The sequence below is a fragment of the Mustela erminea genome, chromosome 12 (assembly GCF_009829155.1).
Source record: "Mustela erminea isolate mMusErm1 chromosome 12, mMusErm1.Pri, whole genome shotgun sequence".
In the NCBI taxonomy this organism is placed as follows: Eukaryota; Metazoa; Chordata; class Mammalia; order Carnivora; family Mustelidae; genus Mustela; species Mustela erminea.
Window position 1 is genome coordinate 2,421,103 of NC_045625.1, and position 14,141 is coordinate 2,435,243.

The window sequence follows — 14,141 nt, forward strand, 5'->3', positions numbered from 1 at the left end:
CGGGCGGTCCTGGAGGGTCCGTTGTGTTGATGAGCCACAACAGTCTTGGTAGAGATGCCCCTGGAGGCGTTGTGTGAGCACGACCTGGGGCCAGACGGGGACGCAGCAGGGTGACGGGGTCTCCGGGGGCGGTCCAGCTTCCTCGAGTCGGGGGCACCTCTCATTTGTGTTTATGAGAGCATCAGAGCTCTGTGAAGGGAAACAGACCCTCTCGGGACGGGAGAGGATTTTTGTTTGTTTGTTTGTCTGTTTGTTTTTAAAGAGTGACTGACTGATGTCAGAGACGGGGTGCAAGGGAAGGGGGGCGGCCGGAGAAGAAGAGACGCTCCGGCCGCCTCCATGCTGCTCGCGGAGCCTGACGGGGCGCCGGATCCCGCCCAAACGTCAGGACCTGAGCTGAAACCAGGAGTTGGCGTTTGAAACGACTGAGCCCCCGGGCGCCCCACCAGGACAGTTTCGATAAAAAACAGATGCGCCTTCTCAGCCTTCCCAGGGAGAGGCGGCCGTGCGCAAGAGTGCAGCTTCCAGAAGCGGAAGACACGCGTGGTGCGCACAAGTGCGTGCCTAGATGCATGGGGGGGGTGCGAGCGTGTGCGTGCGTGTGCAGGTGTTGGTTTGTCCGTGTGTGTGCACGTGTGTGGGTGCACGTTGTGTGCGCGCACGTGTGCGGGGGCTGTGCGTGTGTGGGTGGGTGTTGCGCGTGGTGCTACGTGTGTGCTATGTGCACGGGGTGGACGGACATGAGTGTGGGTGTGCGCGTGCATGTATGTGCGCGTGTGGGTGTGCATGTGGGGGTGTGCATACCTGTTTGTGGTGTGGGTGTGCGTGTGTGCGCGCACATGTGTGTTGGTGCACGTGTGCGTGGGTGTCCATGCGTGTGCATGCGTGGGGGTGCGGAGCGTGCGGGCACGCGTGTGTGGCTGGGCGTGTGTCTGCGGGGCGTGCGCACGTGGGGAGGCTCCCTGCGTATTTGAAGGCTGTGCACCAGACAGACATGGAGAAACGCTCTCCCTTTGAAGACACCGACTCTTCCCAGCACAGGTTTGGCTCCTGGGTTCCTCCCATGGACTCCGTGCCCTCGTACCTTACACAGTTCTCGTATTCTGAAATGGACTCCGTGCCCTCCTACCTTACACAGTTCTCGTATTCTGAAACTCAGCCGCCAACAGGTGAACGCTGGTGAAATCTTGGCGTGGTGAAAGCCGCCCTAGGCCTCAACCCAGAGCCAGAGCCCGTATTGGGAAACCCAACGGATCTGGCCGCACGCACATTCACAAGCAGAAGCTGAATTCCAAAGTTAAAAGATGAACTGAAACATCGATGTGACGCCCAGGAGTGCCCGGGAGAGATGGGCTAAATCCCTTCAGGGACAGAGCTCTGGAGTCAGAGGAAGACACAGAGCCCAGGAGGAAAACAAAACGCGCGCGGGGATATGTACAGGCAAGCTCCCCAACAGCCACCAGCAAAGTCGAGATGCTCAGCGTCTCCAGGGCTAAAGGCATGGAATCAAAGCAACAAAAGGCCTGTTCTCCGAGACCAGACGGAATGTGCAGTGCGGCCAGGAGACAAGGGGCTGTGGGGACACAGTGGGGGACACGGCACCAGCTGGCGCCTCTGGAGGGCACCTTGGCAAAATGCATGGTCACCCCTCAGTGTCTGTTTCTGGAATTTACTCAGGCAACTTCCAGTGACATACAGCAGCCCCCACCTCAGTTCCCATGGCTGCCCTGGTCCGGACGCAGGTGACCCTTCTTCCGACGGATGCCCGCCCCCCACCCCACCCCCCCGCAGTGGCCTCCGGCTGCGCCACGCACATGCGCCCCGCACCTCCCTCCTCCCACCATGTGGGCCTCTCATCCTTCATGGTGTCCAAGAAGGGTGAGCCCAGGGTAATGTGGCATCTGGAGAGCGAGACCACAGCCAGGTGACTTTATCAGGGGGCGCGGTTACTGTGGCCCCATTTTACTATCAGCAGCGTGGTCATTCCCTCCCGTGCCTTGTGTACAAGCTGACCTCGACCGCGGCTCTGGCCGTGCAGGAGAGGATGGAGTCCGTATAGGGCTCAGCACTCTCCGTGGTTTGAGGCAGTCGCTGGGGGTCTTGGAACAGATCCCCCACGGATAAGGGGTGGGGGGCAGCGCTACCTTGCCATCGGAGATGTTCATCACAGCACCGCTTAAAAACCGTAAAGAAACATGCCGCAGTAGTTACGGTCGGTATCTCTGCGTAGCTACGTTATTAATGAGATCCGTCTTCTCAAACTCCTTGTGATGAACGCCTATTACTCTCATAGTGAAAACCATGGTTTGTTAAAGGAACTCTCGGAAGCATTACAACAATGCTTTCATGGGTTTCTTGACACTTGGCCCCCAAACTCCCCAGACCCGCAAGATTAGAACTGCCCCCCCCCCACTCCCTGTGAGAAAAAGCCTCTAGTTCTCACCCTGTGAAACCTCTGGAACTCACTAGATGGAAAGGAACCCCAGCAACCTCCCCAGATGCATCTTGGGGGGAGGCCACGGAGGCCAACAGGGACATCCAGACAGATGGTCACCAGCCAGGCTCCCACCGCTCAGGCCCTGGGACCCCCACCAGCCCACACAACACACAGGCTGTGAGCAGGGGCGTCTGAGCCAGGAGGTCCCATGGCCTGGGAAGAGAGCAGAACTGGACCTACCCCCGGGGTGCTTCTGAAGACCAGCTCCCCGCCCCTCTGCAAATTGGCCATCCGCGATGTCTCTTCCACATGCCTCTGCCCGTTTGAAACAGCTGCGGGTCAGTGCACAAACCCAGCCACGCACTGCCCACCCCTCTGAGGCCAGAACCCCAGCCCCACAGGCCTGGCCCAGGGCCCGCACTCCCAGGTGCTCAGAGACCCGCTCTGGAGGGGCTGAGCCATGCTTGCCTTGCCAACTCCTACCTGCCCCGATTCCCTGAGCGGGTTACTGGCCCAGCCTCAGCTTTCTGGGGTTCCTGATCTCTTTTGGGTGAGAGCAAGCGCCACAGCTACGGGCACAGGCAGCTGGCGGCCTGGGCAGCTTTGCTGGAGAGAAAGCCGGCCCTGGAGCAGGCAGCCTGGGCGACGTGGGCTTGGGGGAGCCGAGGTGGGGCGGTTTCCAGGGCCCCCGGCAGGCTCAGCCAGGAGCTCAGGGCACACTCCAGCGCGGGGTGGGGGGCAGGAGGACCGCGCCGCGGGCTCGGGGCCAGGCGCACAGTGGCCACTCGTGGAGGAACTTCTAGTAACACTGCAGCGGGTCATCGCAGCACCGACGTCAGGACGGACCGCCCTCCGGGTCCCCACCTTCCAGCACTCACTGGGCGCGCGCAACCCCCCCCCTTGCCCCGCGCCGCGCCGGCACCCCAGGGACAGGGCGGCCCCCAGCGCCGGCCCCGCCTCCGGCAGGGCGGGCGGGGGGTCACACGTCAGCCACCCCGAACTCCCCGGCGCGGGGGCGTCCCGGGCCCGAGCGAGCGTGGGCGCGCGGGGGGGACGCAGTGGGGGGAGGGGGGGGCGCGCGGGGCGCGCGGGGCTGGACGCCGACCGCGGCGGGGGGGGGGGCGCGGGCGGGGGCGCCCCGCAGCCGGCCGGCAGGTGGGCGCGCGCTCGCGGGCGGGGGTCCGGCGGGCCGCGCGCCTCCCCCGGAACTCGGCCGTGCCATTCCCATGATGCCCAGCCACCGGGCACGGCTTCCGGAGCGCGGCCGCCGGTAGGTCCGGGGAGGGGGCGCCGCCGCCGCCGCCCGCCCCGCCCCCCGGCCCCGCGCGGGCCCGCCGCCTGCCCGGCCCTCCCCTCCCCTCCCCACTCCGCCCTCCCCTCCCTCCCCGGGGCGCGCGCGCGCGCGCGAGCGGCGGGCCGGGGGCGGTGGCGGGCCGGGGCGGGGCGATCGCGGCCGGGCCGGGGGGCGGGCGCGCCGGGGCCACCGCCTGGCCGGGGCGGGGGGAGCGCCCCCGAGGCGGCCCCGCGTCCCTCGGAGGCCGCGGCGCGGGGCGGGCGAGCCCAGGTGCGCGCAGGTGAGGCCCGGCGGCCGGCGCTTCCGGCCTGGCCCGGCTCCCCGCCCCGAGCGCGGCCGCGGGCCCGGCCCTCCGGCGGAAAAGCGGCTCCGCCCCGCGCCGGGCCGCGGCTTCCGGGAGGGTCGCGGGGCTCCGGCCGGCCCCTGGTCCCTGCGGCCCCCGGCGCCCGGGTCCCCGCGCATCCCCAGCGCAGACCCGGGCGCAGGCCGGCCCCGCCCCGCGGGAGGTGCTCGAGCGCACCTGGCCGGGCGCCCCGGGGGCTGGGGGTTGAGGGGGCCGGGCCGGCAGGGAGGTCCCCCCCCCCCCCGTCCCGCGCCCCCAGTCACAAGCCGAGGCCTGGCAGCTTCACCCGGGGAGGGGTCGAGACGACCCCGTAGAGCCTCACCTCCCGGCAGGCCCACGCCCACTGCGGGCTCTGGCCCTCCCTTGGGGCCTGGTACACTGCCCGTCCTCTCCCGCACCCGGGGGTGGGGAAGCTGCCACCCGAGAGGGAAGACCAGGAGCTGAACCGCTTTTTGGTGAGCCGAGAGATGCATCTGGGGACATTCGGTGCAGGGTCCAGCCTGTGCGTGTGACGAGCCCAAGCCGGAGTCGGTCCTCCCTGGGGCTTGGTGTGGAGACTCAGAGGGTGTCCGTCCGGGTGCCCTCCACTGCTTTTTCAACGTCAGCACCACCAGGCTTTGGGGTGCAGGGCTGGGTGCCCCCACAGCCTCCGTGCACACCTGACTCGGGCTCTGGGGGCGAAGCCAGAGCCCCCAGCTGCAGCTCCCAGTTCTCTCCAAGTATAGTTTTGGGGAGTTGTTCAGAATGATTCATCTTCCGTAGTTGATTGTTTCAAAGCCACAAGCTGTCGCTGGAGATTCCCTCTGAATTTTTCACCTCAGTCTTGCACGAGGGGATTTGACAATTCAGAGCTTTGCTCACCGGGAGCCCCGGGGGAGTGCGGGGACGTGGTCCGCAGAGACCAGCCTTCTCCCCCGTCCCACCCCGCGGCTTTGCTGCCTAGTATAGAACTTGCGGCGGCCCAGCGCCTTCCCGTTGATCCCCGGGCCCGTTTTTTTAAAGTCGTATTATTGCTACTTAAGGAGTTAACATTCTCGGTTTAGACCTCACAGACCGAGGCCGACACCAACGTCTCGGAATCTCGTTCACTCTGCCGAGGCAGCTCGAACAATGAGCGCAGCCGCGTGGGCACCGGTCCCCCGGCCCGTGCAGAGACCCTCTCCTGACCCTTGTTGTCCCCTCTGCTCTGTGAATGGGGAACCTCCCCGGAGGGTGACGGCCCAGGAGAGGCCGTGGGCCACGGTGGGACCCTGAGTGTGACAGGGGGCGAGCACCTTCAAGTGTTTCCTCCGGCACCCAAGCTGTGGCCCCGGATAGTGGTGAATTCGTGGCGATTAATGGTCTTCGGTCTTTGGATTAAGTTTTCCCAAACTTGAATTTCAAACCCTTAAATTCATGCTCTAACAAAAAAAAAAAAAAAAAAAAAAAAAACCTTTACTAGCTGAACCTTCAGCCTCTGAAGCAGGTGATTCTGGTTTTCTTTACCGTGGCAGTCCAAAGTCTATTTCAAAAGTGGGCAAAGGATGCTGGGGGGTCGGGTGAATGAAGACAACAAAATCCCTGAAAGGCTTTGCAAACGTTGGCTGCGATGTCGTCCCCCTAAAAGTGGCCTTGAGAATTTCAAGGAATTGCAATAAATGCTTTTACATGACCGTTTCACTCTTTGGGCCTGAATCCACAGTAGCAAAGAGCGCGCTTCTGGATTCACGGTGCCCTCTGGCTAATCGCCGGTGGCACCTGCGTGGGCATGTCTGTGCCCAGGTGGCCGGCCACACTGTCTCGGGAAGGACCGAGTGTGTAGATACAAGATGATGTGCTTATCGGGACAGAAGCTCCCATCGGAGGAGGACCTGTGTCGAAAGCAAAGCCAGTAGGCAGGCCCGCTCCAGCCCACCCGGTGAGGTTGCAAGGGCGGTGACAGCCCAGCATGGCACTGTGATGGGGTGGCGGTCGTTTCCCTGTGCCTGCAGGCGCTTCAGAGCTGGTCTCCGGCGTCCCGTGTGCTCCACATCCCCATTTTGGGGAGGGGGTGTGGGTGGTCAGGAGAGGCAGGAGCAACAGGTTAGGAAGGAATGGTCATGTGACGCGTCACACTTTCTAAGTGACCCTTCCCTGAGCACGCAGCGCTCCCCTCTGCAGCGGCGGTCCTGACCTCTAACGGAAAGGCTGTGTGCGAGCAGGCCTAGACGCTGTTCCCAAGACCGGCCCAGACCCACCTTCGGCCTGAGATGCGGGGCTCGGAGTACCCAGACAGGATGGAAGAGGGCACAGGACAGTGTCCAGGGCCGCTTCTCTGCTAATGAGCTAGACACAGCAGTCCGGGCCCATGACACTGCCTGACGGCTACACCTCTGACATTTTTAATAAAAAGGCTTTAACATGACTGACTCGGGACGTTCGGGGAAGTTGTTTCTTAATGGTTCACCTCACGTCACTTTCTGTTTCAGGAGCTTGTTTGTCGCGTCAAGAATGAAACAACCCTGCAAAGTCTCGCGGCGCTTAGAGTCTCGAAGCCCTTCTTTGTGACCCGAGGAGAAGCTCGTGTGGACCTGATCGCGCGGCACCTCCGGACAGCCTCGGTTGTGACCAGACCCCATTTCCCTTACAGAGAAGATGGACGGCGGGAGCAGGAGCGTGGGCCTGGAGGGGACACCGGCGTGCGGTCCCGCGTGAACACGGTCGGTGCCCGCGGCTCAGAGCGGTCCCGCACTCAGTCTCCGTAGTCGGCCTCCCCCTGCCGCAGAGCACATCAAGGCCAGGAAGCATGAGTGACCTGCCCGGTGCCACCAGCTCGCCTGGCATCAGCCTCTGACCCGGCCCTCTGGACTCTGGCCCGGCGGGTGGTTCCCCCGTGGCCGCGTGGCCCAGCAGAATGGCATCCTACCAGCGTCCTCTCTTTCCATCCAGGATGTGAAAGGGGCAGCAGAATAAAGACCCGCCACTCTGCACGCCCCTCCCCGTCCGCTAGAATGTTCCTCATGAACGCCCCTCCTGTGGTCGCTCTCCAGTCCAAATGGGAGGCCTTCGGCACACCAGGAAGCTTTAGGTTTCCTGGGTGCTTCTCGGAGCCGAAGGAGGGCGTCTCGAGAGCTCCGGTGAGTGCGCAAGTGCGGATGGTCATCAGCGCGCTCCGGGGCGACCAGGCTGCTCCGGGCATGAGCGATGAGCTTGCCGTGCGCAGAAGCCAGAGAGCGGAGAAGGGCCAGGACGCCAGGCTGGCCGCCACCCCGACGTTTACTGCCTGTGGTCTCGGCACTGATTTGGTCCCTTCGAGGGAAAAGGATGCCGCGGACTTTGGCCCCTTGGTGCTGGACTCGGACAGCGACGACTCCGTGGACCGGGACATTGAGGAAGCGATCCAGGAGTATCTGAAGGCCAAGAGCGGGGCCACGGAGCGGGGCGGGCGGCCCAGACCGGAGGTTCCTCTGAGCAGCACCCTGATCGCCCCGTGTCCCCCAACGTCGGCACCCAGCCCGGGAGGCAGCCCTGGGAGCCGCGCGGGAGCCGGCCGAGACCTGGGCTCCGCCTCCCCGGTGAGCGTTAGCAGCGACGACTCCTTCGAGCAGAGCATCCAGGCAGAGATCGAACAGTTTCTGAACGAGAAAAGGCAGCACGAGACCCCAAGGTGTGATGTTTCTGTGGACGTGAAACCAGACCTCAGCGATAATGCGGTCAGATCAGCATTTAGATCCGGCAGAGAGCCGACGGGCAAGACACATCGGCAGGAAGTGATGGGAGCCTGCAAGGACTTTCTCTTCCGGAAACCTCCCAGGCTAGCCAAGGTGAGCGCACGGCCCCGAGGCCTCCAGTCCAAGGCCACTGCCGAGCCAGAGAGCGCGGAGCCCCGGCCTGCAGAAGCAGCCCAGAATAAAGGCGCGGTCAGGAGAAGCGGGGGCCCTGGGCGGAGGGCCAAGCGAGCCAAGAGCGCAGCCCCGGTGTCCAAGGCGTCCGGCTCCAGCAGCGATGACGGCATCGAGGAGGCCATTCAGCTGTACCAGCTGGAGAAAAGGAAGGAGACGGGCGGAGACCTGCCGCCTGGACCGCTGCTTGGAGAGGGGAAGGAGCCTGGCCCTCCCACACGCAGCACAGGCCATGCCACAAAAGGTGCCTCGCCTGAAACCCGCAGGAAAACACCAGGCAGGAAGAAGCCCACAGCCCCAAAGGCCGTGGACCTCAGCCCAGGTGGCCCTGACCCTGCCCACCCTTGCAAGCCACCCAGAGATCCCAGAGCTGCTGAACCCGAGCTTGCGGAACGGCCGCCATGCCGGGCAGACACGTCCGCGGAGCTGATGTGTGCCGAAGCAATTTTGGACATTTCCAAAACCATCCTGCCAGCCCCCGCGGTAAGCAGTGAGAGACCCCTGCCCGCCAGCCCGCTCTCCTGCCCCCTGACCGTGCCCTCCCGCTCTGATGGGGACAGCAGCTCCGTGGACAGCAATGACAGCATAGAGCAGGAAATCCGGACGTTCCTGGCCCTGAAGGCACAGTCAGGAGCCTGGCTGGCCCGAGCGGAGAGCTGCCCGCAGACCACTCTGAGCCCAGCACCGCCACCTGGCCCTGGGGTCCCCAGCTCTAAAACGCTGGGCCTGGTGCTGAGCTGCAAAAGGAAACGCAGAGGAGGCAGCCATGCCGGGCCACCGTCCACACCCAAGAAAGCGAGAGAGACGGCGCAGGAGGGCGCCCGGGATCCTGACCACAGCCCAGCAGGTGCACAGCCTGGCCAGGCCCCCAGGGCAGAAGGCCAGAGCAAGGGCCAGCCCGTCCCCTGCAGGCCACGTGAGCCGGGCGACCAGCACGGTGGTCCCGGGGGCAGCCTGTGGCCCGGCCACGGGAACACGGCCCCAGCGCGGAGCGCCGGTGAGCGGGGCAGCTCTGAGGACAAGAGCAGCTCCCTGGACAGTGACGAGGACCTGGACTCCGCCATCAAGGACCTCCTGCGGTCCAGGCGGAGGCTCAAGAAGAAGTGGAGGGACCCCAGGGCCGCGCGCAAGAGGAAGGTGCGGTTCAGCACCACCGAGCCCCAGTTCGTGCATAAACTCGGCGGCTTCCGGAGAGACTGGACGGACAGAAGCCCCCACCTGTTGAAAAGCTGCCTCTCCAAGCCCAAAAAAGACAGCAGGGAGAACCTGGGGAAAAAGGCCCTGAGCATCTCCTGCAGAGACCCGGAGAGAACCGCAGCGGACAGTGCGGGCCCCGGCGATGTGCCCCCGGCCCCCCCGCTCCGGAGAAGAGCGTCTGAAGGGAATCTGTTCTTCCGTGAAGCCGCCACCTGCGAACTTCAAGGCGCAGCCCCTGGCCCCCAGCCTCCGCCCGAGGACAGCAGCTCTGTGGACAGTGATGACAGCATCGAGCTGGAGATCAGGAAGTTCTTGGCCGAAAAGGCCAAGGAGTCCGGGAGCGGCTCAGAAGCCCCAGGAGGGGGCCCAGCCGCCCCAGGGATGGGGAGTGTGCCCAGGCCAGAGCTGCCGTGCCGGAAGGGGCCGGCGCCCACCCTGGCCCCTCATCCCGGTGTGTGCACGCGGAGCCAGCGGGGCAGGGGCGGTCCTCAACCGGCCGGAGGCCCGGGGGGTGCGGGGAGAGCCTTCCTTCCAGGCGGGAGGAGCGGCCCCCGAAAAGAGCAGGCCTGCCTCCCCAGAGCCGTGGCCAGGCACACCAGCACGGCGGGGTCCCTGTCTGCCAAAGGGTCGGCTGCTGGTCGGCGACTGGTTTGTACCCACAAAGATCAGAGCCCAAGAGGGACTGAGCGTGCCAGGGAACGTGCTCTCGGCTCGCTGCCTGCTCGAGCTGAAGCGGGCACCCGGGCAGAAAGCCCCGGTGTGGCCTTTGCTGTGACGACCCAGGGCCAGAGCCCACGGACTCGGAAGCCGGGAGCAGATGGGCTAGGGAGCCCGCAGGCCAGCCTCGCCCTCCCGTGGGCCAACTTCGCCCACCAGAGTCGGCTGCAGAGCACATGGGCGCTGAGCCCAGAAGGCAGAGAGGCTGTGTGGAGAGGGGGCCTCGGCGGCCAGCGAGAGCAGGGGCCAGAGGGCCAGGACCCCAAGAAAGGCCTGCCCTTCTCGGGCTTCTCCTCCCTGCTGTCCACACAGCTGTTCCACTTTGGGAAGAGCGTCTCCTGGGGCGGCAAGCAGGCCGGCGTCTTCAGCCCGCCCCTGAGTCTGCCCCTGCAGGGCCCAGCCTTCTCAGCCTTCAGAGAAACCCCGGCCGGCCACAGCCCTGTGTTTGGAAGCGCGCCCCTGCTAACAAAGAAAGGGGGGGGACACTGGCCCGGCCGGAAGTCCCAGGCGGCGTGCGGTTTGCACGCCAGGAGGAACTCGGGCTCTGAGGAGGACGTTCTAGACCTGAGGTACAAGCGGGGGGCCACCAGCGGAGGCAGCGAGGCCCAGGAGGCCTTGGGGAGTGACTCCAGTGAGCTCAGTGACACCTCCGTGGAGGAGGGCAGCGGCCCGGGGGCCAAGGGCAAAGCCCTCCAGCCATGAGGCCGCTCGCGGGCTCCGTCTTCCTGGGAAGCAGACCCGCTTGTGCCCGTGCGTGTGTGTGACACTCCCCACACCGGGATGGAACCCGGAGGCTGCTCTGCACCGCCCTGTACATACTCCATCCACTGGGAGCGATGGGGTTACTTAACGGATGTGTCCTGGAATATTTGAGTTTTGTAGCTTTTTTGTAAATTATTTAAGTGCTGTAAAAAATATTTTTGGAAAATAACCGTTGTTCGATTTTGTAGGCCCGGGCCTCGCCGTGGCTTTCCATGGCGTGCAGGCAAGCGTGAGACAAGCGGACATGGGACCATCGTAGCCAGGGGTGACGTGACCTGACTCTGATAGTTCAGGGCAGTTGCGTCTGGGAAGGGCTGGCTGCGCCCGGGAAGGTAGCAGTCGCCACCGGCCCGCCCTGAGAATCACAGAGACACCCGCAGAAGTCTCCACTGGAAAGCTGCTGAACAGCACTTGTAGCATAAAGGCGCCTTGGCCCACGAGGCCAGAGTGAGGCCTCTGGACTCCACACTTGTGGCCTCAATTGGAAAACATCTCAAAGCACAAAGGCCCGTGAGAGCACGACTGGCCGTCCCCTGTTGCATGTGGAAATGCCACGTGAGGCCTCGGCGGCACACGAGGTCCACACCTGAGCCGGTGGTATTTCACACCCAGCCCTGTGCGACCCCTGCGTGATTCTAGCAGCTCAATAAAGCTCTTTTTTATGGGAGCCACTGTTCTCCAGTCTTAGTCACAGATCCGAAGGGTAACAGACAACGTGTGTGTTCTCAATGTCCTCCTCTTGGCCTGGGCACTGGAACACACAAGGATCGAGCCACTTGGCCGGTTCTGGTGCCCAACGCTGCAAGCACCAGGCACGAGGCCCTGCACCCTCCCGGGACCGGGGCCTCATCAAGGTGGGCTCACACCACCCAGCAGACACGCTGGTGGCTTTCCCAGGGCCTGCGTTCCCCAGGCGGGACCAGGGACTGGCCCCGCGCGGTGCATGGTCAGGGGCAGGGCGCCCGGCCTCAAGGTGTGTTTGAGCCGAGCTGCAGCGCCTTGCCGGGTGGAGAGGAGCAGGGCTCCCCGTGCCTTCTGCTCAGAGGCAACCCGTGGGGCGGGCGCTCAGCGGTCACGGCGGTGCCGTGCGGCCGTCCAGCAGACTTCGGCAGTGACCCCAGTCTTCATGGCTCTCCACTGCTGTTTGGCTGTGATGGACTCAGAGCAAGGTTGACTTTGCAGCTCAGTTTCGCCGGCGTTGAACACGCGAGTGAATTTCCCGGGATTTAGCCGCACGGCACCCCTGCACCCACGCTGCAGCCTGCCCGGGACGCGTGGGGGCGCCTTTGCCAGTGCCCGTCCAGTTCTTACTCACTTAGGTGCTTCTGGGAGGAAACAGTTCAATTCATGTAATCCATGCTTTAAATTTAATTTTTAAAGAGTGGTCTTCACACTTGAAAACAAAAATCAGCTTGTTTTGTACATAAGAACCGGGTTTTTAAAAACGCTAATAAATCAAACACTGCTCACGAATCGGCTTTCGAAGCTTGTTTCCCCTGGACTGGCCTTTGTAGGGTGATGTCAGGGGGCCCACCTGTGCATTTAGCCCTGGGCACCCCTCGCCCCTGCTGGGTCTCCCCCAGACCAGGCCCCCTTGGCCGTTGCCTCCTTCCTGCCTCCCGGGTTCCCGTGACCCCCCACGGGGCCGACCCCCATGCTATGTAGTTCCTGGGCAGTGCGGGCCCATGCCCAGGACCCCCGACACCCTCCTGCTCCTGCGCCTCCACCCCAGATCACCTGTGGCGCACGCTGGGGCCGGCGCAGAGGTGTCCCTGCAGCCTGTCTGGAAGCAGGGCTGCAGCGGGGGCAGCGAGTGGAGCCCGGCGCCGCAGCGAATTAGCAGAGTCTGGGAGCTGCAGCTCCCGAACCCAGGGGCTCGCCCTCCCACGCAGTCGGAGGGATGATGCGTTACCAAGTCCAACTGATGGTTAGGATGCCACCCGCTCCCGTCCCTGGGAAGAAGTCTGCGAGTCCGGGGCTACAGGTTCCTTCATTTAAAGAAGGGGAAAGGCCTGATTTTCCCGTAGGGCATCCTGGGACTCACTGCATCTTTCCAGAATGGGCACGGGTGTCTGGGAGGCGGGAGGGGAGGGGCCCTGGCGGTTAGGGTGGGACGCCCGCATGCCCGCGCCTGCAGAGGGGGGGGTCTTCCACAGACAAGGTGCCGACTCTGACTTGTCAGCAGGTTTTCCCAAACTGAGACACACCCGCACTGGGGAGCCAGGCATTTAAGTTGCTAGCCCCGTAGGCGCCCCTGTAAAGACAGGAAAGTCACTGTGCCTCGATTCCCTGTCCCTGCACAGGAACTGAAGGGCCTGCCGAAGGCCCCCACCGTCGACCACTGCAAACCACGGCCGCGGCTGCTCTGGGCGAGGCCGATCGGGAGCGGGGAACAGTTTATTTGCAGGATCTGTGGGGCTTCTGCTTCTCCGTGCTCTCGACAGAGAGGTGCTCCCCAGGGTTGACACGTTTCCTATCTGTTTGGAACCGCTCATTCTGAGTGACTTTAACTGAAAGGCGGAAAGCCGCTGGGGACAAGTCCACAGCGTCCGTGCGCACACACGTCCCGTGTCCCAGGTCGCCGTTTCCACCCACCCATGGCCGCACCCAGGGACCAGTCAGTGAGGCCTTCGGAAGCCCTGTTTCTCGGGGTTTCATCTCGTGGTGGGAAAAATCGGCCACACGCGGCCCGGCCTCCTCGGGGGTGAAGACCGCCTCTCCTGGCCGCGCCGTTGGCAGATGTTGTGCGCCCCGCTCTGCTAACTGTTCTGACTGTGGCGAGAACTTCGAGAGACATCAGGACCCACATCAGAGAGTGGAGGTGTCCCGCCCCCTCCCCGCAGCACCCCCGGGGGGTCGAGCTGACTGGGAACCCAGGGTGCCTTCCTGCCACCCTCCATGAGCCCACCCACCCACACACCCTTCTCCCCGCATCAAGATTCCAGGCGGAAAACATGCTAAAATGGCCAGGGTCCAAAGCCCACAGCCCCACCTCCCTGGGCACATCCCGGGTGGGCTCCAACCCAGGGGCTGCAGGGCTGGGGCTCGCCCCAGGGGATGAAGTCAAAATCCTCCAAAACCCTAGTGGGCAGACAGGAGCAGGGCCACTGCCCCGGCCGCAGGACCCAGAGGCCGGGAACCCGAGCTGGAGACGCTCCTGGTCCTTCGGGAAGACGGGCATTTGTGTTCTATCAAAGGTACTGCTGTTTTCATACCCTTGTTCTACGTAGAGGATCCCGTTAAGGACACCAGAATCAGGCTTCACCTCCTTAGCAGGGGTCCGGGGATTGAGTCCTGCATCGGGCTCCCTGCTCGGCCGGCGGGAAGCCTGCTTCTCCCTCTCCCACTCCCCCTGCTTGTGTTCCCTCTCTCGCTGTGTCGCTGTCAAAAAAAATAGATAAAATGTTTTTTAAAAAAAGAGTGTTTGATTTTCTGCGGAAAACATTTCCATCCCAAATTGGACGTTAAGAGTATTGCCGAAATGTTTGCTTTTGCATATTAATAATAAAAAGGCTTTAATGAAAAAATAAG

At 63.6% G+C, this 14,141-nt stretch overlaps 1 protein-coding gene across 2 annotated transcripts; it reads left to right on the forward strand.

Annotated features, from left to right (window-relative positions):
• Positions 1-3,627: 3,627 nt before the first annotated feature.
• On the forward strand, positions 3,628-12,083 carry PPP1R26 (protein phosphatase 1 regulatory subunit 26). Of its 2 annotated transcripts, none has more exons than XM_032307432.1 (2): positions 3,628-3,707; positions 6,522-12,083. In XM_032307432.1, the coding sequence occupies exon 2, from the start codon at positions 7,044-7,046 to the stop codon at positions 10,548-10,550; it is 3,507 nt and encodes a 1,168-aa protein (XP_032163323.1). In that variant the 5' UTR covers positions 3,628-3,707; positions 6,522-7,043; the 3' UTR covers positions 10,551-12,083. The 2 variants fall into 2 exon arrangements, with proteins under 2 accessions (XP_032163323.1, XP_032163322.1); XM_032307431.1 differs by lacking the exon at positions 3,628-3,707 and adding an exon at positions 3,965-4,529.
• The last annotated feature ends 2,058 nt before the right edge of the window (positions 12,084-14,141 follow it).

Bases quoted from the DNA above. Each gene is read 5' to 3' on its own strand.
- PPP1R26 (XM_032307432.1), top strand. From the start codon at position 7,044: ATGTTCCTCATGAACGCCCCTCCTGTGGTCGCTCTCCAGTCCAAATGG.